The sequence below is a fragment of the Dama dama genome, chromosome 20, assembly GCF_033118175.1.
Source record: "Dama dama isolate Ldn47 chromosome 20, ASM3311817v1, whole genome shotgun sequence".
Lineage (NCBI taxonomy): Eukaryota > Metazoa > Chordata > Mammalia > Artiodactyla > Cervidae > Dama > Dama dama.
This window is the reverse complement of record NC_083700.1, coordinates 81,356,423-81,377,749: the sequence shown is the minus strand read 5'-3', so window position 1 is coordinate 81,377,749 and position 21,327 is coordinate 81,356,423. Positions and strand designations below refer to the sequence as shown.

Genomic DNA, 21,327 nt, shown 5'->3' with positions numbered 1-21,327 from the left:
CTTCCCCTAGACACTGGTGCATCACCTAAGACACTTGGGCCGGCATCTGCTGGGCAGTGCTAACAGATGGAAGACATTAATTATCTGCTTGGTGTTCCCACCTTGTCCATCCAGCTTCAAATATAACTGCACTGATCTACATGAGTCAGCATCTGGTCCCTCCAAAAGTTAGTGCATCACTTCTAAAGCAAAAAGGAAGAAGTTCACACTTCCGAGCCCTGAATCATTGCCAGAAGTATCCGTGGCGCCCCAAGGTTTCAGACTCCCTGAAGATCTTTAGCTCCCTGGATACCAAAGTAAAGACATATCTGAAAGCTACAAAAAAAAAAAAAAAAACAGGTGGGTGGTCATATACAGGATTGCACCCCCAAGCAATATAAATGGTATTTGTTCCCACCGTGGATTCACTGCTTTGAAGGATCAAAATACAGAAGACAGCAACATTCAACATTTAAGATGGTTTTCTTAATAAAAAAAATGCACTAAAAAATGTGAATAAGTCAAACTTTTATTTTTCAGAAGCAAAAAGGACAAGTGGTGACTTGCCTGTGGAAAAGACATTAATATCAGGGTAATCAACTATCCATCTCATAGAGACAGCAGCCTAAGAAAGACTCTGTTATCATACAGCTCTCAAAGGAAGTTCTATTAAATAAATCTCAGAACAATATGTTTTTAACAAAAACCAACAAAACAAAAACATCGACAACAACAAAAAATAAAAAAGAATCCATGAAGTGGTATTTGAAGAAAGAAAAAGGAAAATCTGGAAGTCTTATATATTGAGAGTTCTCTATTAAAATCAAGGAGGCCCAAATCCTAAAACAGAAAACAAAACAAAAAAAAACACATGTTAAAACACAATCTTTTAAAAGGATCCAATGAGGTTTTTATAGATGCACGTTTTAATGCTTCAGTTGTTCAAGACATTTTTTCTTACAGTGGGAGCACTTCTGTAAGTACTGCTGGAGATTAAACGAATGACAATGCAGAGATATGCTTTCTCAACGGGCCCTTCAAGTTTTAAATTTGGGTCTGGAATTTCAATTACATGTTTTTATAACAGGCTGCAGAAAATGGTATTGTTTTTTAAATTACATTTGCTTACTTTTTACACATTATAACTTTAAAACGGTCTATATACTTTAAAAAGAGAAACAACAACTTACATGTGAAAATAAAGTTATGTGAAATGACACAATCCTCCTCATAAAGTAGGAGTAACAATTTCCAAAATGAAAATACTTAATACAAAATGAAGTAGTTAGTGGGAGCTGGGGTGGGAAGTGGAGAACAACCAGTGGAAGGCACAGAAGGCCTAGGGTCTAGATTCAGTTTTGTACTGATTAACTGTGTATCTTAGTCTCAGCTTCCTTAGATCTCAATTTCCTCCCTGGTAAGGAGAGGCAGATGGCTCTCTATGCTTTGTTTCAATTTTAAAACCCAAAAGCTCTTACACTTTGTAAGGAAAGGTCTGAAAAATTTTTGGACAATGAGTTGAATAAGCTCCTCAGATCTTGACAGGAAGGGTCTGTCACTGTTCAATCTTCAGGACAGTAACTAGAAAACATATCCCATAATTTTATTGGGAGAAAAGAAAAAAATCTACCCTAAGGGCAAAATTATACTTCATATCCTATTTATACATGAAACACAGAAAGTGAATGGTTATTCTCTTCCAGGCTTCTAGAAGCTCTCTTTGAAACAGAGTCAACTGAAAATCCTAGGATTATGACTGTGCCAAAACAACCAGCCTGTGTTTCTCTCTGCCTTACTGAAAGCTGCTAGACAGTTCTAGGGTTGATTAATAATTTTCGTGGGCAGGACCAAACTTCAGGTTAAAATAAGTACTTGTAGTAGTTTCAGGGTTGAAACTCCATTAACTTTCAGGTTTAGGAAAGGAGAAGAAAAGAATGAAGTTTAAAGATCATGCTGATCCTAAGAAGGACAGACAGTAGAAAAAATATGCTTTATTATCTATAACACATACTTTCATCATAACCATTGTATAAACCTTTGGGCTGTTTTTGCTTTGATGTTATTTTTTTCTTATGAACTTTGTCCTTTAACTATATTCACTACAAAGAAGCAATATGAATTGTGAACTGCAAGAGCTATGTGCATATACAAAAATGCTTTATAAAAAGTTAAGCCTGCATGTCCTGATAAGCAAAACTACAGATTTACAACACTAGATGATCTCTTAAATCTCCCCAGGTTCTCAAATTCTCATAATTTTATACAGATAAGTAAGATTACATACACATATCACTTACTGTTTCTTTTAAACAGTATTCATGGATATAACTGTGTTTTCCTAAATGTCTCATTGGTAATACTCAGTCTTGTAAGTCTGGTTCCATAGTAATCTATAATGTAACTACTTCCATCTGAAGGTCCAACAATCTAGAAGAGAAAAGGTTGCAAATTACCCATTTTACAGAAGATACTTAAAAAATGTTTTGAGTTTACTTCTCTCAGGTGTTAATAAAATTACTTCAGTAGCACCAGAAATACAACTTAAACTAACTCAAGCAAAAAAAGTAATTTAGTAGCTCATGCAGCGAAAAGGGCACTGGGGAAGCTCACAGGATTAAGAGAGCTGGGGGAACTAAGGCCTCAAGAACTGAAAGGCCACACCACACGAGGCCCTTGGTTTGGCCTCCCTGCCTTTATTCCACAGACACGTGCTCCCAATGGTTGCCAACTTCTAGATACACATCTTGGCAGTTTCCAATAGAATGTAAAATTTTCTTCCTCAGTGTATATACATCAATTTCAGGGAAGAACTTTGACAGATGTGCCTGGTTTTTATGCCTGTTGTTGAACAAACTACTGTATCCAAGGGAATAGGATTAATATTGGCCAAGCCAGGCTCCCTTTGGGAGATGATGTAATATGACTGACAGTCCTACCAGAACCACGTGGAATGGAAAAGGAAGAAATAAACACACACACACATACACACACTCATCATAAGAGTCTTGTCCATTTAATCACATTTGTGACAATCCACTTAACGTGATCTCTACAACTTATCCTGTAAGATAATAAATCTTCAAACTGCAGCATTAGGGGTACATAGGATTTACAAAGGTATATGCAGGCCCAGAAAGCTGGAATCCATTTTGAAATCCTTAATTCACATAAATACTCTTTCTGAAAATGATCCACCTGATATCACACTAGAATAAAAGCATCATGCTAGGTCCCAAGCCCACTTCCCTTTCCCTGTGGTCCTTTCTCCAACTTGACAACAGTAAAGCATGCCTCCCCCATTAAAATACACTTGAGTCTCATAATGGCATATTGCCTTGAGGTATAAAAATCTCTGATGTGTCAAAGAAGGGGATAATTCAAAATACTGGAGTCAGGGATGTCTCTTTTAATCAAGAGTCCAAAAAGACTCTCTGTCACTTGTTTAAAAGATGCATTCCTAGTAAAATTTGACTTTTTTTAGCTTATGATTTGCTAATATCTGTAACAGGTTTATGCTATTTTGATCAAACTGTATATCAATAATTACATTAAAGTGGATATTTTAAGTTCTATGCTATTTGTATTCTATAGATACATTTTAAAATTGATGTAACAGTTTTATTTAAATAGGTCAATATTTGCAAACTAGAAATGATATCCTTTGCAACTTTTTAAGCTTGTGATGGAAAACTGAAATGTCAACTTAAAACATGTGAGGATAGGGGTTTTCTTAAGAAAAAAATTCTTTTAGGGGTTATGCAACCAGAGTTTGAAGAACACTACTATAGAACATTCATCATTTTAAAGATAAATTTGGTTTTAAAGGCTATTCAACAAACACTTAATTCCTATAGTCCAGGCACCATGCTAGACATTATACACAGAACAGTAAATAAGACAATCTGCCAACAGAGGGTTTATTCTAGTGAACCAGAAATGTTAATATTCAAATAATACTAGATACCTTGCTAGGTGCTGTCATGTACTTGAACTTCCTCCAAAGATCAAATTGCTTTGTCTTGACATTTATGAATGTGATTAATGAATTTAAATAAAAATTAAAACATTTTCAATAGCAAAGTCACAGAGGAAACTAGTATGTGTATTAAGCAAAGAAAGAAAAGAATGGGTGACTAGAATTTACAACATGTTTTGAGACTCTACAAAAGAAACAAAGAAAAAGGAAAGCCTAGCAAGTAGAAATAGGTTAAATCATGTGGTTAAAAACTGGCCTAACCTGGAATATGTGCGTAGATTGGAACAAGGCCTTTGCCCTATTATCTTTTTCTTCCTATGCCATCTCCTCTGACACTCTCACTTACTCCTGTCAAAAAAAAAAAAAAAAAGATTTCAAAAGTTGAAAATAAAGAAAAAAAGATGGTTGGATGGCCTTTTACTATCATGCATTTCTAATAAGCCCACCCAAGGCTCACTTGACTTTCTCAGGAAATATAACTATTTAACTAAAAATTGATTAGGGCCCAGATGTTTTACAATCTTGGCAAGTTAGCAGTTAACACATAGAAGAATGATATGATATTGTTTTGGTCTTCTGTTCCCCCTGTCCCGTAGATAAGTTAGCCCTAAAGATTACAGTTTTATTACCTGGTAATACATGGTCCAAATTTGTATATAATTTAGCAATCTTATTATAGCATTTCTTTCCCTTCAAAGTATGTAATTCTGGCTCCTCAACAACTGGTTCTATTGTGGTAGATCCTCTTTCTTCAGATTTGATTCAGCCTGGGCATGTAATCAATCACCAATGAGTTGATAATCTATGAGACAAGTTCAATGGGAGACTTATCTGCTTTTAAGAAGGTGTGTGTGAGAGGAAAAGGGTGGTTTCCACCTCTGAAAGTAATGATACAAGAAGTGATCCTAAGCAATGGAACTGAAGATAGCAAAGGGAAGGAAGGAAGAAGGGAAGAAAGGAGGGAGAGAAGGAAGGAAAGGAGGGAATAATGTATTTGGGTCTTTAAGTTCTAAATTAACAAATCTTAGAACTACCAAATCTCTAGATTCTTGGTATAGAAGATGTACAGCCAATTTGTTCACTGACAACAAAGTATGAAACCTAAAATTATGTTTATTTCTCTGCTAAGAAATAGCCTGAAGCCAAATTTTATTTCATGAAGTATTTCTGTTTGATAAGCTGGGGCAGATTTCTGAAATCTATGGGGAGAAGAAAGACCACTTAATAATTAATGGACCAATAGGTTGCTACAGGCCTTCATCTTCCAAGAGGGGAATCAGGAGGGCCACTATGCTGTGAAAAGCTATTCTGTACAAAGGGGTGTTAACCTATCTTGTGTGAGAAGCCCTGAAGCCACAAGGAAGCAACTTCATATCCTTCTATATGAGCTTCCTGTTGGCTACTGTAACAAATAACCACAAAGTCAGTGGATTAAAACAATAGACATTTACTCTTACAGTTCTGGACCCCATAAATCTAAAATCAAGGTATCAGTAAAGTCACATGCCCTGCAGAGACTCTGGGGCAGAACCCATGCTAAGGCACCCCTTGGCATTGCTGGCTTGTGGCCACATCACCCTGATCTCTTGGGGTGAAGGTCTTCACATCACCTTCTTTACTGTGTGTGTGTCTGTGTCTTTTCTACTGCCTCCTATAAGGACACTTGTCATTGGATTTAGGGCCCATCCAGATAATTTAAAATAACCTCTTCATATGAAGATACTTAATCACATCTGCAGAGACCCTTTTTCCAAATAAGACAATATTCACAGGTTCCAGGGATCTGATACAGGCATCTTTCGTCTTATCACACCCCCATTTTATGAAGATCGCTGGTGGTGGTTTGGAGGAATTGGGTGAAATTTGATTTCTTCTTTCCTATCATTTCTGATTGTTTTCAACCATGAAATTTTATTTGCAGCTTAAATGCAAAAAAAATCTTTGAATTGTTTACTTAAAGGAGTAGGCTTTTCTATAGGTGGAAAGTCTATAGAAAGAAGAGTAAATCAGAAAACTCTAGAAGTTCACATTAAAGTCAAGAATGTTAAGCAGTGATCACTAAATTTCCTGTTTTTCTGTTCTTAATCTTTCATCTCCACTATAATTCTCCATAATCCCAGTCACCCACCCATAGGTACCCAAACAAATAATGGGCATATATTTAACTTGGTATATGACTTGGATATTTATTCTTGAAAAAAAATTTGATTTTCTTTGGATATCCATTTTTAATTATTCAAATGATACTGTTGTAGATCTTGTTCAATTTCAAACAATTTTCACAGTACACTAAGATTTTAGGACATTTCCATGGTAGCTGTATGTACAACAGGTAAGTGCTTGTAGCTGCTGCCCGGTGTTACATCCATTCTCCACATCTAGGTTAACTCCAAGTTCCTCCTACCACAGACAGTACTACAACAGACAGAGTTGTCCCCTGTCCCCTGGTGGAGAGAAGTATGAACATTTGGGGATAAATGCCCAGAAGTACCTCTTTCTTTACACATTAGTTATTTGGGTGATTTTGTGAATCACCTTTAGTTTACTGGGCTCATTTAACTGTTAAATTCCCTATTATCTTATTGACTTGCATATTCCACATATAAATTCCTACTGTTAAGTGTCCCCAATGGCTCAAGCAGTAAAGAATCCACCCGCAGTGCAGAAGACGTAGGAGACGCGGGTTTGACCCCTGGGTTGGGAAGATCCCCTGAAGGAGGAAATGGCAACCCACTCCAGTATTCTTGCCTGGAGAATCCCATGAAAAAAGGAGCCTGGAGGGATATAGTCCATAGTATTGCAAAGAGTCAGACATGACTGAGCAACTGAGCCCACATCCCCCACAGTGTTCTTTAACTCAGCCTATTAACTGTTATTTGGTCAGTTCATGGTATCCTTTTTAGAAATAATTAACATGTCTTAATTTTAATGTATCAAATAATTTTTTTCTTTATGGTTTATGTTTTTTGGATCTTGTTTAAGAAGACAACCCATCTAATGTCATGAAGATATTTTCTTCAATTAGCTTTATATAAAAGTTAATCTTCTCCTAGGTATTTACCCTTAAAGAACTGAACAGGGGCTTAAACTGATACTTGTACACAAATATTCACTGCAGCATTATTCACAACAGCCAAAATGTGGAAACAACCCAAGTGTCCATCAACAGATGAACAGATAAAAGAAATGTGGTATATACGTACAATGGAACATTATTATTCAGCCATAAAAAGGAATGAAATTCTGATACATGCCACAATATCAATGGACCTTGAAAACATCGTGCAAAGTGAAATAAACCAAACATAAAAGGACAAATAGTGTATGATTCCACCTATATGAAATATCTAGAAAGCAAGCAAATTCTTTGGGATATAGTAGATTGGAGGTTACCAGTGACTGGGGGATGGAGAAAAGAGGAGTTACTGCTTAATGGATGCAGAGTTTCTGTTTTGGGAGATGAAAAAGTTTTGGAAATAGACACTGGTGACAGCTGCATAACACTGTAAATGTAATTAATGCCAAAGAACTGTACACTTAAACAGGTTAAAATGGCAAATTTTGTATTGTATATATATTTTTTACTACACAGAAAAGAGCTTACTTTATCTGAACTTTAATAATGTTGTAGTTTTGTTTGTAATTTACAAACTTGATTTTGTTACTGGAAAATGTATTTTTGTTTTTATATATTTAATTAGCAGTCTAACAAAAATAAGTTAAAGGAAGAAAAGATGGTTGCCAGGTCAGTTCAGTTCAGTCCAGTCACTAAGTTGTGTCTGACTCTTTGCAACCCCATGAACCGCAGCACGCCAGGCCTCCCTGTCCATCACTAACTCCCAGAGTTTACTCAAACCCATGTCTGTCGAGTCAGTGATGCCATCCAGCCATCTCATCCTCTGTTGTCCCCCTCTCCTCCTGCCCTCAATCTTTCGCAGCATCAGGGTCTTTTCAAATGAGTCATCTCTTCACATCAGGTGGCCAAAGTATTGGAGTTTCAGCTTCAACATCAGTCCTTCCAATGAACATCCAGGACTGATCTCCTTTAGGATGGACTGCTTGGATGTCCTTGCAGTCCAAGGGACTCTCAAGAGTCTTCTCCAACACCACAGTTGAAAAGCATCAATTCTTCTGCGCTCAGCCTTCTTTATAGTCCAACTCTCACATCCATACATGACTACTGAAGAAACCATAGCCTTGACTAGACAGACCTTTGTTGGCAAAGTAATGTTTCTGCTTTTTAATATCCTTTCTAGGTTGGTCATAACTTTCCTTCCAGGGAGTAAGTGTCTTTTAATTTCATGGCTGCAATCACCATCTGCAGTGATTTTGGAGCCCAGAAAAATAAAGTCTGACACTGTTTCCACTGTTTCCCCATCTATTTGCCATGAAGTTATGCGAGCAGATACTATTATCTTAGTTTTTTGAATGCTGAGCTTTAAGCCAACTTTTTCACTCTCCTCTTTCACCTTCATCAAGAGGCTTTTTAGTTCCTCTTCACTTTCTGCCATAACCGTGGTGTCATCTGCATATCTGAGGTTATTGATATTTCTCCCAGCAATCTTGATTCTAGCTTGTGTTTCTTCCAGCCCAGTGTTTCTCATGATGTACTCTGCATATAAGTTTAATAAGCAGGGTGACAATATACAGCCTTGATGTACTCCTTTTCCTATTTGGAACCAGTCTGTTGTTCCATGTCCAGTTCTAACTGTTGCTTCCTGACCTGCATACAGATTTCTCAAGAGGCAGGTCAGGTGGTCTGGTATTCCCTTCTCTTTCAGAATTTTCCACAGTTTATTGTGATCCACACAGTCAAAGACTTTGGCATAGTCAATAAAGCAGAAATAGACGTTTTTCTGGAATGCTCTTGCTCTTTCAATGATCCAGTGGATGTTGGCAATTTGATCTCTGGTTCCTCTGCCTTTTCTAAAACCAGCTTGAACATCTGGAAGTTCACAGTTCATGTATTGCTGAAGACTGGCTTGGAGAATTTTAAGCATCACTTTACTAGCATGTGAGATGAGTGCAATTGTGCAGTAGTTTGAGCATTCTTTCGTTATCAGTAAGTACTTTTAAACCTAAACTTTATCAAACAGATGTGATCCCTTAGTTACTTACTGGCTTTGCCTTGTTGTTGAAGTCATATGGCTTAGATAACTCAAATATCTTAAAATTTAAAATGTTATGATGAATTAATGAGTGAAGGACAAAAACAAACACTTCATGCAATTCTATCAATGTATCATTTTACTATCTAATCCATTTAAGAGTTTCTTCCATATAAAGAATGTAAATAGTAACACTGGCAAGATCATATCATCTCCTGAAGATCCATTAACCTGGTGAAAAAGTAAAATGACACAGTTGTCTGCAATTAGAGGATAATGATGCAACCTATGTCCATCCCAATTCTCCAAAGAAGTAAATTCACATTCTCTTTTTTTTTTTTTTTTTAGTGAAATGACTATCATATTTATTAGTTTGTCATGGAAATTTTCCTTTTTGTGCAAGAATCATTCCTTTATTTTTTTTTTAATTATTTATTTTTTTTATTATTAGTTGGAGGCTAATTACTTCACAACATTTCAGTGGGTTTTGTCATACATTGATATGAATCAGCCATAGATTTACACGTATTCCCTATCCCGATCCCCCCTCCCACCTCCCTCTCCACCCGATTCCTCTGGGTCTTCCCAGTGTACCAGGCCCGAGCACTTGTCTCATGCATCCCACCTGGGCTGGTGATCTGTTTCACCATAGATAGTATACATGCTGTTCTTTTGAAACATCCCACCCTCACCTTCTCCCACAGAGTTCAAAAGTCTGTTCTGTATTTCTGTGTCTCTTTTTCTGTTTTGCATATAGGGTTATCATTACCATCTTTCTAAATTCCATATATATGTGTTAGTATGCTGTAATGTTCTTTATCTTTCACAGCAAGATCCTCTATGACCCACCTCCCAGAATATTGGAAATAAAAGCAAAACTAAACAAATGGGACCTAATGAAACTTAAAAGCTTTTGCACTACAAAGGAAACTATAAGTAAGGTGAAAAGACAGCCCTCAGATTGGGAGAAAATAATAGCAAATGAAGAAACAGACAAAGGATTAGTCTCAAAAATATACAAGCAACTCCTGCAGCTCAGTTCCAGAAAAATAAATGACCCAATCAAAAAATGGGCCAAAGAACTAAACAGACATTTCTCCAAAGAAGACATACAGATGGCTAACAAACACATGAAAAGATGCTCAACATCACTCATTATTAGAGAAATGCAAATCAAAACCACAATGAGGTACCATTACACTCCAGTCAGGATGGCTGCTATCCAAAAGTCTACAAGCAATAAATGCTGGAGAGGGTGTGGAGAAAAGGGAACCCTCTTACACTGTTGGTGGGAATGCAAACTAGTACAGCCACTATGGAAAACAGTGTGGAGATTTCTTAAAAAACTGGAAATAGAACTGCCATATGACCCAGCAATCCCACTTCTGGGCATACACACTGAGGAAACCAGATCTGAAAGAGACACGTGCACCCCAATGTTCATCGCAGCACTGTTTATAATAGCCAGGACATGGAAGCAACCTAGATGCCCATCAGCAGATGAATGGATAAGGAAGCTGTGGTACATATACACCATGGAATATTACTCAGCTGTTAAAAAGAATTCATTTGAATCAGTCCTAATGAGATGGATGAAACTGGAGCCCATTATACAAATTCACATTCTCTTAAAAGTTAAATTACATGTTTGTGTTCAGAGCTGACTTCTGTATGTCGTTAATTTTAATATGAGACCATTAAAAAATCTAATTAGTCACATTTTAATTAAGCACTTAAAATTCCCACACAGTGCCAGAAATTATACAGTCAGATCCCCTGACTTCATTTGACTTAAACATTGGTTAGTATTAATCCTAAATGACCATTATAAACATCATTCCTCAAGAAATGAATAAAATTCAGCATTCTATCTCCTGAGGAAAACACAGCATTGGGTTCAGTCTTAGGAGTACTTTGTTTTTTGAACATTCCTTTAACTCACTAAATAAAAATCTGCCCACAGGTAAGTGAACTAAATGAAATCTACCTAATTAAGATCATGTGACAAAGCAGAGACTACCCAAATTATCATCAGTCTCCTCAGTTTTCCAGGTCATTTCCTCAATATATCACTCCAGAGTTAAATAAATAAGAGAAAACTTGTTGGAACACTTGGTATCTAGTTTTTATATTGGAGAAGGCAATGGCATCCCACTCCAGTACTCTTGCCTGGAAAATCCCACGGACGGAGGAGCCTGGTAGGCTACAGTCCACGGGGTCACTAAGAGTCGGACACGACTGAGTGACTTCACTTTCACTTTTCACTTTCATGCATTGGAGAAGGAAATGGCAACCCACTTCAGTGTTCTTGCCTGGAGAATCCCAGGGACGGGGGAGCCTGGTGGGCTGGCGTCTGTGGGGTCACACAGAGTCAGACACGACTGAAGCCACTTAGCAGAAGAAGCAGCAACAGTTTTTATATATTGCTGTCCTACAGCTAGTGAACTATCAAGGACTTGACCAACATTTCCGGTACTGGAAACAGATTTAGAGTGATTACACATTTAGTCCTTCTTTTGATCAAGAGCATGTATTTCATGGTGCAAGGGCACAGGTTATATCTTTGACAAAATCAACTGGCTTACACAGAAGTGAACCTATAACCTGAATCTTATTTATGCTCTGAATTGAAAAGCCTAGGCTCTTAAAATTTCAGTAAAATTCAAGAATTTAGATTAGATAAAATCAAGATACTCTTCTTTTATTTTCAGCCTGCAGTTCCCAAGGAGATGGCTGCCCAGCATGGTTTATGGCTTAGGGGATTTTAGCTCCCCGATCATGGGCTGAAACAGGTCCTTGGCAGTGAGAGCATGAAGTCCTAACCACCGGACTGCCAGAGAATTTCTCCAATGAGATATTTCTGATAATAAGTGGGATGTTATCCTCACAACACTTCTGAGAGAGTGAGATTTTAAGTTCCTTTCAGGCAAGGACCCCAACTTATACCTAAATGGTGCTAAGTCATTTTCACTTATGGTATAAAACTTGCTATTTATACTTTATCATACCAACGTTTATTTTTGTTCATTAGCTCATGTGCCCTATGAAATTTAGAACTTTAAAGACCTAAAGAAAAGCATTCACTTTTAAAAAACTACCATTTTTAACCCAGCTTCCCTATAATTGGCACAAAGACACACTTTTCACAAGTTACACTGCATTCAGCTCAAATCAGCAAAAATTTTGAGAGAATATGTTGAGCATACTATTAGTACTACAGAAGATTAATAAAAATCTTTCTCCTCAAGAAATTTATGTGTGAAAAATCAAACCTGGTGTGTAAAAGCTAAAAAAAATAATACAAAAACAATACAAAAAAATAATACAAAAACTCAGTGCTAAAATGAGTTATATATGTGTGTGTATTCAGTGGCTCAGTCGTGTCTGACTCTTTGCAACTCCATGGACTGTAGGCTATCAGACTCCTCTGTCCATGGAATTTTCCAGGCAAGAACACTGGAGGGGGCTACCATTTCCTACTCCAAGAGATCTTCCTGACCCAGGGATCAAACTCACGCTTCTTGCATCTTCTGCACTGGCAGGTGGATTCTTTACCACTGCACCACCTTACATATATGCATATATGCACCACCTTACACCTTACATAAGCTCCCCAACTTACATATATTAAATGCCAAACTAATGAGATATTTAATAAATTTATTTATAAAATTAAAACTGTCTTGGAGATTATATTGCTTTGTATATTTTGCTACTTACATAGTTAATAGTCTTTCAAGGAAATCTACTCTGCAATGCTGATAGGAATGAAAATGAATTTTTAAAAATTATCACAAAGAATCTTGACATACTTCATTTTAAAAAACTTTCTACATTCCAACATATATTTCCATTTTCCCTCTATCCATCTTCATCTTTCTGATTCGTGGCTGTCTTGTCTCTACTTAAGAGAATAAATTTTCTTTTCTTTCTGTTGGTCAAGTACACATCAGTGGTTTTGATATAATTAAAAACGTTCATTGTGTGAGTGAGAAAAGAGGTTTAAATGAAATCAAATATTCTCATATTTTTTCTGATAAAAAAGCAAATTACCTAATTTATCCTTCACGATATGTATGAATACATATAAGCATAAAGTGAGTGTTTTAAAGTTTTCAGACCTGCCTTATGAATAACTATATACACAGCAGTTATACACAAAGTTGCCTATAATTGAAAAACTGTATGCTATACATGTACCACTGATTTAAACTCTGTTGAATGCACAAAACAAATGAATTAATTCTATGTATTGTTTTATACCATTCATTCACACAGTGCTATTTGCATATTCTTTTAGAACAAAAAAAGAAAAAATTTAAAAGTTTACTAACAGATAAACTCATGAAAGCATTTTTAGTAAGTATAGATATATTTAAAGCTTACTTACCTTAGTAATATATGCATTATACTTTACATTGTTTCAGTTCAAAGATGAAATAACCAGACCTATTTTTTTAAGGAGGATTTTCCTGGATTTTTCTTATAAACACTGTGAAGTAAAGTATGCTTTTATAGTTCTTGAGTTCATGAACAATATAGTTCTGGCATCACAGCCCAAAAGAAAAAACACTGCAATTCATTGGGGAGTAATATTTAATGGTAAAAAGAAAAGAATTAGGGATGGAGAAAATAAAGAAGAAAAGAAGAATAAACAAAGATGATAGAATGTAAAAGATTTATGAGAAATTGAAAAAGTATATCGAAGACAAAAATATTAACATAATTTATGATATTTATAGTAAAAACTTACTTGATTGACTGAAAAAATAATTCTCTAAAATGAATACATTCAACATCACATGTCAAATATATTAAACAACAGGTAGAATAAGGCTATATATCTTACTTGGCTACTTTTGAAAAAAGTAATTTTTCCCCTGGTCTGAAAGCAGTCTACAGCGGTCATCCCTATTAAAATGTCTTATTTAGGGAAACCTAGTGTAGAAATTCAAACATTCTAAATCTACCTCAATAATTTGTTGATGTGATAGTCTCAATTCTAGATATTTAAGAAAAGAACTATTAGTTCTGAAAAGTTCATTTATGCGTGTACGAGAAAATAGTGGCTGAAAGAACTATTAGTTCTGAAAAGTTCATTTATGCGTGTACCAGAAAATAGTGGCTGAATCAACAAATAAACTCTATAATTTGACATAAATAAAGCTACAAAGCACTGATATCACCAAAGAAAGAACCTAGTGTGAAATATTAACTAAATGGCTGGGTTTTAAAGATACTGAATTCTGTATACCTTAAAGAATCCCAATAGTACATTAAGTTCCTTGGATCCTCGTTTAAGTGAGAAACCCATTTCCAAGCATATGTGCAGAAGAACCTTAGCCTCTTCATGCCTGCTTGCCTGTCCCACAGTCAGAGAAGGCAGGATATTTGGTTAGGCATATGTTTATGAATAAAGACAGGAAAATTCCAAGTTTAAAACCAAATATTTTCCTTGTTTAATTCTGGTATCTTATTGGTCCATATGTTGCCTCCTCCTCACAGTATGGTCCCCTCCTCACAGTATGTTACCAAAATTCTCCTAGATTTTGACTTTCTTTTAGAGCATAAGGATAACATCAAGCAGACAGAATTAAGGAATGGAAATACTGTATGAAAAAGAAGAGCAAAACTGATGATAATCTAAATACACACTGACACACTTGCTGAAGACATGAGGTGCTCCATAAATGATTACTGAAATGCTGTTTTGTGACATTTGTTGTGATAAATTCATCTCTTCTCTAATTTAAGAATCCCCCTGAGTTAACCACAACCAGTTTAGTAGGAACTATCTGGTGGGAAATATCTGGTGGAAATAGGAATAGGAAATATCTGGTGAACTTTTGAATGCTTAAGGTTAGCATTTCACAAACCTCTGCAGCAGGAGAAAATGAGGCTAACACAGAGAAGCAGAGATGAAGAGGAGGAGAGTGGTGAGTACATCATTTGACCATGGATTTGGTCTTGTCCAAGACCAGCCCCACTCCTGCATTTTCCAGAGCACTCCCAGACATTCCTGTTTTCTTTTTTGGCTGCAGCTAGCTGGATTTCAGTTTGTACAATTTGCAGCCAAGAGAATACTAGTATAAAGAACCTGTCCAGTGCAAAAAAACTTTGTTGCTGCTTCTACAAATTCACATGTAAATACAAGACTCCCACCAGTGTCCTCTTACAGTGAGTGACAATGCAGCTGTAACAGGAAAAGAGACAATAAGTTGGAAACATTTATAACCTTAATCCCTCTTAGAGGTTCATACTGCAAGTTTTTAAGCTTCTGAGAAGTTATCCAGTAAAGAAATCTCTGTATCTCAGTTGCACTCACATTTACAAATCATATTTGAGCACAGATCCTTTTTAAAGAAGTTCTTATGTCTTTTAGAACTACTAATTGAACACAGGTTGGAAAATGCTACTTGAAAACATGGCCATGGATCCTTTAGATCTAGCATCTGAAGAAAAATGAAAAAGCATTCCTACCTGTTTTATAACATACTTAAAATGTACCTCAGAACTCAAATTTGAATGTAAAAGTAGTTCATCTTCTAGATTGAAACTAACTCACCTGCATTGAAATAAGAATGAAATCAATTAGGCTCCCAATTCCACAAAACCCCACAGTGCAAAACTTTAACAAACCTAGAAAAGAAGGTAAAGTCATTTATAACCTGGAAAGCCTTATAAATATTAAAAAACTTTTCCATTTCCCAATAAATCATTACATATACCACAAATGCTTTATATCAAGAGTATAAAATTAACACTTAAAAAAAATCAAATCTTCACCTAAAAATATGAGAAAAGTTTAAAAGACCCTCTACACAGAAAAACTACAAAAAATGATTCATTCGCTTAAACAATATGATCTGAAGTAAAAACTCAATGTAATCTTACAAAACTTAAGAGAAAAGGCCTAAGAAAATAAATCTTTAAATCTCAGCACACAGAGTTACAGAACACCTTTTAGTCCTAAACCCTTATTTATGTACACTTAATAACACTGTAGATACAAATTTTAATATATATTTATAGTAGAAAGTTAAATACTGTCAAGGCATAAAAAAGTAATCTGTAAAAAAACACTGATTAGTAACCCAATTATCTTCAATTTATCCTATATGTTTTCCTAAGCAATCTTATGTTTCTTATTAGGTCTACGGTCAAAATCACCAATTCTGTGTACACCTCTGTCCTTGGCTCCAACCTTAGAGCTACGGTACTAAAACAGATGATAACAGAGCACAGAATCTAGGACATATAATAATACAACATAAAAACATGATGATGAAATCAGAAGAGGCAGATTGAGGGTGGAGGGTGGGATGAGTAATCTCTCTTCTATATTTAAACCTGAACTGCTCTCCAGACATCCCATTTGAGATATAAAGATGATATGAAGCAAGACTCTTCGTGAAAGGGTAGTTCTAAGCATCAACTACAAATAGATTCCAGCTAAAATTGTAAGAATGGATGAGATCACCTCCTGGCACACATTTGGAAATATACAAGTAAGACTGAAATATGTAGGTAAATTAGATGATTCCCCATTTCCCCCATTAGTATTAGATATACAGTAGAACAATGTTCTAAGTACTAGGATAACACATACTGGAAATAATTTCTAAAATATTAAAATATAGACACTACGTAAAATAATGCTTTTGGTTCTCTTCAAAACACTTATCACCTACCTCATATTTTACATTTGTTTACCATCTGTCTCATGGAAGTCCCCTTAGAGAAGGGTCTTTTATCTGTCTTGTTTACTTCTGTGTCCTTAGTACCTACAACATTGCCTGGCACATGGGAGATGCTCAATATTTGTTAAAATGAATAAATCCTCTCAGTCTTTCTGTTTCCTAAAGACCCCGAACTTTTTATTCACCATCTTATACAACAACTCCTCTAATTATTTTTTCCATTAATTGCGCTTTAGTATAGCTGCCCAAGGAAATTTATCCATTCATTCAGTATATGTATTATATCCATTTACTCATTTATTTCTAATTGCATTCCTCTTCACAGAGTATTTTGGAAATATCACAGTTTCCCTTCCTTCAATTTGTTTATAAAAAGAACATTAAGAATGGATCATAGACTTCTCTGGTGGTTCAGTTTAGTTTGGTCACTCAGTCGCATCTAACTCTGTGTCCCCATGGACTGCAGCATACCAGGCTTCCCTGTCCATCACCAGCTCCCGGAGCCTACTCAAACTCATGGCCATCAAGTCAGTGATGCCATCATACCATCTCAGCCTCTGTCGTCCCCTTCTCCTCCCGCCCTCACTCTTTCTCAGCATCAAGGTCTTTTCCAATGAGTCAGTTCTTCCCATCAGGTGGCCAAAGTACTGGAGTTTCAGCTTCAGCATCAGTTCTTCCAATGAATATTCAGGACTGATTTCCTTTAGGATGGACTGGTTGGATCTCCTTGCAGTCCAAGGGACTCTCAACAGTCTTCTCCAACACCACAGTTCAAAAGCATCAATTCTTTGGTGCTCAGCTTTCTTTATAGTCCCATTCTCACATCCATACATGACTACTGGAAAAACCATAGCTTTGACTAGATGGACCTTGGTTGGTAAAGTAATGTCTCTGCTTTTTAATACACTGTCTAGGTTGGTCATAGCTTTTCTTCCAAGGAGTAAGCAGCTTTTAATTTCATGGCTGCAGTCACGATCTGCAGTGATTTTGGAGCCCAAGAAAATAAAGTCTGTTTCCATTGTTTCCCCATCTATTTGCCATGAAATGATGGGACCAGATGTCATGATCATAGTTTTTTGAATGCTGAATTTTAAGCCAACTTTTTCACTCTCCTCTTACACTGTCATCAACAGGCTCTTTAGTTCTTCTTTGCTTTTGGCCATAAGGGTGGTGTCATCTGCATATCTGAGGTTTTTGCTACTTCTCCCAGCAATATTGATTCCAGCTTGTACTTCATCCAGCCCAGCATTTTGCATGATGTACTCTGCATGTAAGTTAAACAAGCAGGGTGACAGTATACAGTCTTCACCTACTCCTTTCCCAATTTGGAACCAGTCTGTTGTTCCATGTCCAGTTCTAACTGTTGCTTCTTGACCTGCATATAGATTTCTCAAGAGGCAGGTCAGGTGGTCTGGTATTCCCATCTCTTGAAGAATTTTTCAGTTTGTTGTGATCCACACAGTCAAAGACTTTGGCATAGTCAATAAAGCAGAAGTAGATGTTTTTCTAGAACTCGCTTGCTTTTTCCATGATCCAACGGATGTTGGCAATTTTATCTCTGGTTCCTCTACCTTTTCTAAATCCAGCTTGAACATCTGGAAGTTCATGGTTCATGTACTCTTAAACCCTGGATTGGATAATTTTGAGCAATACTTTGCTAGCATGTGAGATGAGGGCAATTGTGCAGTAGTTTGAACATTCTTCAGCATTGCCTTTCTTTGAGACTGGAATGAAAACTAACCTTTTCCAGTCCTGTGGCCTCTGCTGTTTTCTGAATTTGCTGGCAAACTGCGTGCAGCACTTTAACAGCATCATCTTTTAGGATTTGAAATAGCTCACCAGGATTCCATACCTCTACTAGCTTTGTTCGTAGTGATGCTTCCTAAGGCCCACTTGACTTCGCACTCCAGGATGTCTGGCTCTAGGTGAGTGATCACACCATCATGGTTATCTGGGTCATTAAGATCTTTTTTGTATAATTATTCTGTGTATTCTTGCCACCTCTTCTTAATATCTTCTGCTTCTCTTAGGTCCATACTGTTTCTGTTCTTTATTGCACCCATCTTTACATGAAATGTTCCCTTGGTATCTATAATTTTCTTGAAGAGATCTGTAGTCTTTTCCATTCTACTGTTTTTCTCTATTTCTTTGCACTGATCACTTAGGGAGACTTTCTTATCTCTCCTTGCTAATCTTTGAAACTCCACATTTAGATAGATATATCTTTCCTTTTCTCCTTTGCCTTTTGCTCCTCTTCTTTTCACAGCTATTTCTAAGGTCTCCTCAGACGACGATTTTGCTTCCACAGGCCTACATGACTTCGCATTCTGGTGGTCCAGTGCTTAAGAATTTGCCTGCCAATGTAGGGGTCATGTGTTTGATCCCTGGTCCAGGAATATTCCACAGGCCATTGGGCAACTAAGCCCTAGCACTACAACACTGAGCCTGCAAGCCACAACTAGAGAGCAGCCCCCACTCACCACAACTAGAGAAAGCCCGTGTGCAACAACAAAGACCCAGCACAGCCAAAAAAAAAAAAGAACGGTTTGAAAAATGTTTGTCTTCACTGAACTGCTACTCTATGAAGAAAATGGAACTGTGCCAGCGCCTCTGCCCTCCTGATGCCCTCTTCCAATGGTGTTCTTCCTGCAGCTCTTCTCATCTCAGGGTACTTCAGAGAATTCTTCGAGCATGCCACTCCCCCCAACAGCCCCAGCACTCTATCGCACGTCTCCTATTTATTTCCACCACGGTGTTGATCAGAAATTATTTCTTGGTTTGTTCATTAATTCTCTGTCTTCCTATGCCATGTAAACTCCTGAAGACAGGGTTCTCATCTGTCTTATTCAAGTCAATTCCTTGAACCGTATGGCAGAGTTTGATGAATATTTGTTATATGACTATCAAAGAACTAGAAACAATCTATGATCAACTTGAAAAACACAAAGTAACATACACTTTAAACAGCATTTATTAAAACTGAAAATGACCAGGACCCTGTGGTGCTCCTGGCCCTTTTGTCCCCTGTTTTCTTTTTTGAAGGGAAGAGAATCCAGCCTCCATGACCTTTCCTGAGTTCCAAAGGGCAGATGTGAACAGTTGCTAAACAGGGAGGAGCAGCCAACAAAGGCCAGGAATCAGAGAGGCTCATCAAGATTAGGGCTTCCCTGATAGTTCAGTTGAAAAAGAATTTGCCTGTGATGCAGGAGACCCCGGTTTGATTCCTGGGTTGGGAAGATCCCCTGGAGACAGGGCAGGCTATCCACTCCAGTATTCTTGGGCTTCCCTTGTAGCTCAGCTGGTGTAAAGAATCTGCCTGCAATCAGGAGACCTGGGTTGGGAAGATCAACTGGAGAAGGGAAAGGGTACCCACTCCAGTATTCTGGCCAGCATCCCATGGACTGTATAGTCCATGGGGTCACAAAGAGTCTACATGACTGAGTGACGTTCACTTTTTTCACTTTTCTTCAAGATTAACTGAGGCCGGATGAGAGGTGTGCGGGCACTGCACACAGGCTAACTTGTCAGCAGCCCCACCTTGAAACTAGTGCTATAGAGTGAGGTCGCTCAGTCGGGTCCAACTCTCGCGACCCCATGGACTGTAGCCTACCAGGCTCCTCGGTCCATGAGCTCCTCATCAAATCCTCCTGGGTTGGGACACAGTTCTTGGGGGCAGGAGTCTGTCGTGTCCCTTCTTGTCTGGCAAAGCAATAAAGCTATTCTTTTCTACTTCATCCAAAACTGTCTGCAAGATTTGATTTGGCACCAGTATACAGAGGCCAATCCCTTTTATATCAAAACCAATGCAAACCATTACTTGTGTGTATTTCGTTGTTTTGAGCACCAACACTAATTTTTTAAAAGATGGAGGGAGGGATTTGTGAACAACCAAAAGTAGACTGACTTTTTTATCCAAGTAAAAAAGTTGTTAGGTCTCTTTGTACAGATCCTATTTGCTTATCAAGGAAAGAAATGATGTATTTAGATTTTAAAGTTTTGAAATTCCAAATAAAAATGTTTCTAATCAAGAAGGATCCATTTTTATCCTGAGTTATTACTGTCGTAGATATATTCTTCCAAAAAGATTATGCTGCCAGATGATATTCAAAAAGCTCATGTTTTCAGTATACTTTATTTACACTTTAGTAACTTAAATTTTACATTTAAAGTATACAAATTCAATAAAAGGATTTATTTGGGTATAAAATAAAAAGCACAGAGATTAGTTTTTGGTATTTAAAAAAAATTTGGGGTATATTTTGCTTTATTACAGGTTGAGTCTTGCAAATACTCTTCTGTGTAACCATTTTAGAGAATGTAGATTATTTCATACTGAAGCTGCTTGTGCCAAAGCACAAGTGTTCTGTAATGATTTGGTAATTAGGTATCTCTATTCTTTTTCTGCCTATACCAATAAAGGAGAGCTTTCAAATCGTAGAAGAGTTTAACCTACAAATCCCTATACTTTTATTTGTCCCATGATCTGTGGATATAATATGCCAGTCCAAACTGGTAACTCCAAACTTAAAAAGAAAAAAGGAATAAAATAACCAAAGATTTTGAA

The 21,327-nt window shown here is 36.9% G+C and overlaps 1 protein-coding gene across 3 annotated transcripts in view; it reads right to left on the bottom strand.

Moving 5' to 3' along the window:
- Positions 1-490: 490 nt before the first annotated feature.
- The window catches only part of TM2D1 (TM2 domain containing 1), a 48,056-nt gene continuing 27,219 nt past the window's right edge, over positions 491-21,327 (bottom strand). Inside the window, exons 5-7 of one of the 3 annotated variants that reach the window (XM_061121730.1) lie at positions 15,629-15,702; positions 2,277-2,406; positions 491-819 (exon numbers count right to left, since the gene is read on the bottom strand). In XM_061121730.1, coding sequence (XP_060977713.1) covers positions 2,296-2,406; positions 15,629-15,702 — 185 coding nt within the window. In that variant the 3' untranslated portion in view covers positions 491-819; positions 2,277-2,295. Of the gene's footprint in view, positions 820-2,275; positions 2,407-4,216; positions 9,571-15,628; positions 15,703-21,327 lie in introns of those variants that run through there. The other 2 variants (XR_009689205.1, XR_009689204.1) reach the window with 2 other exon arrangements.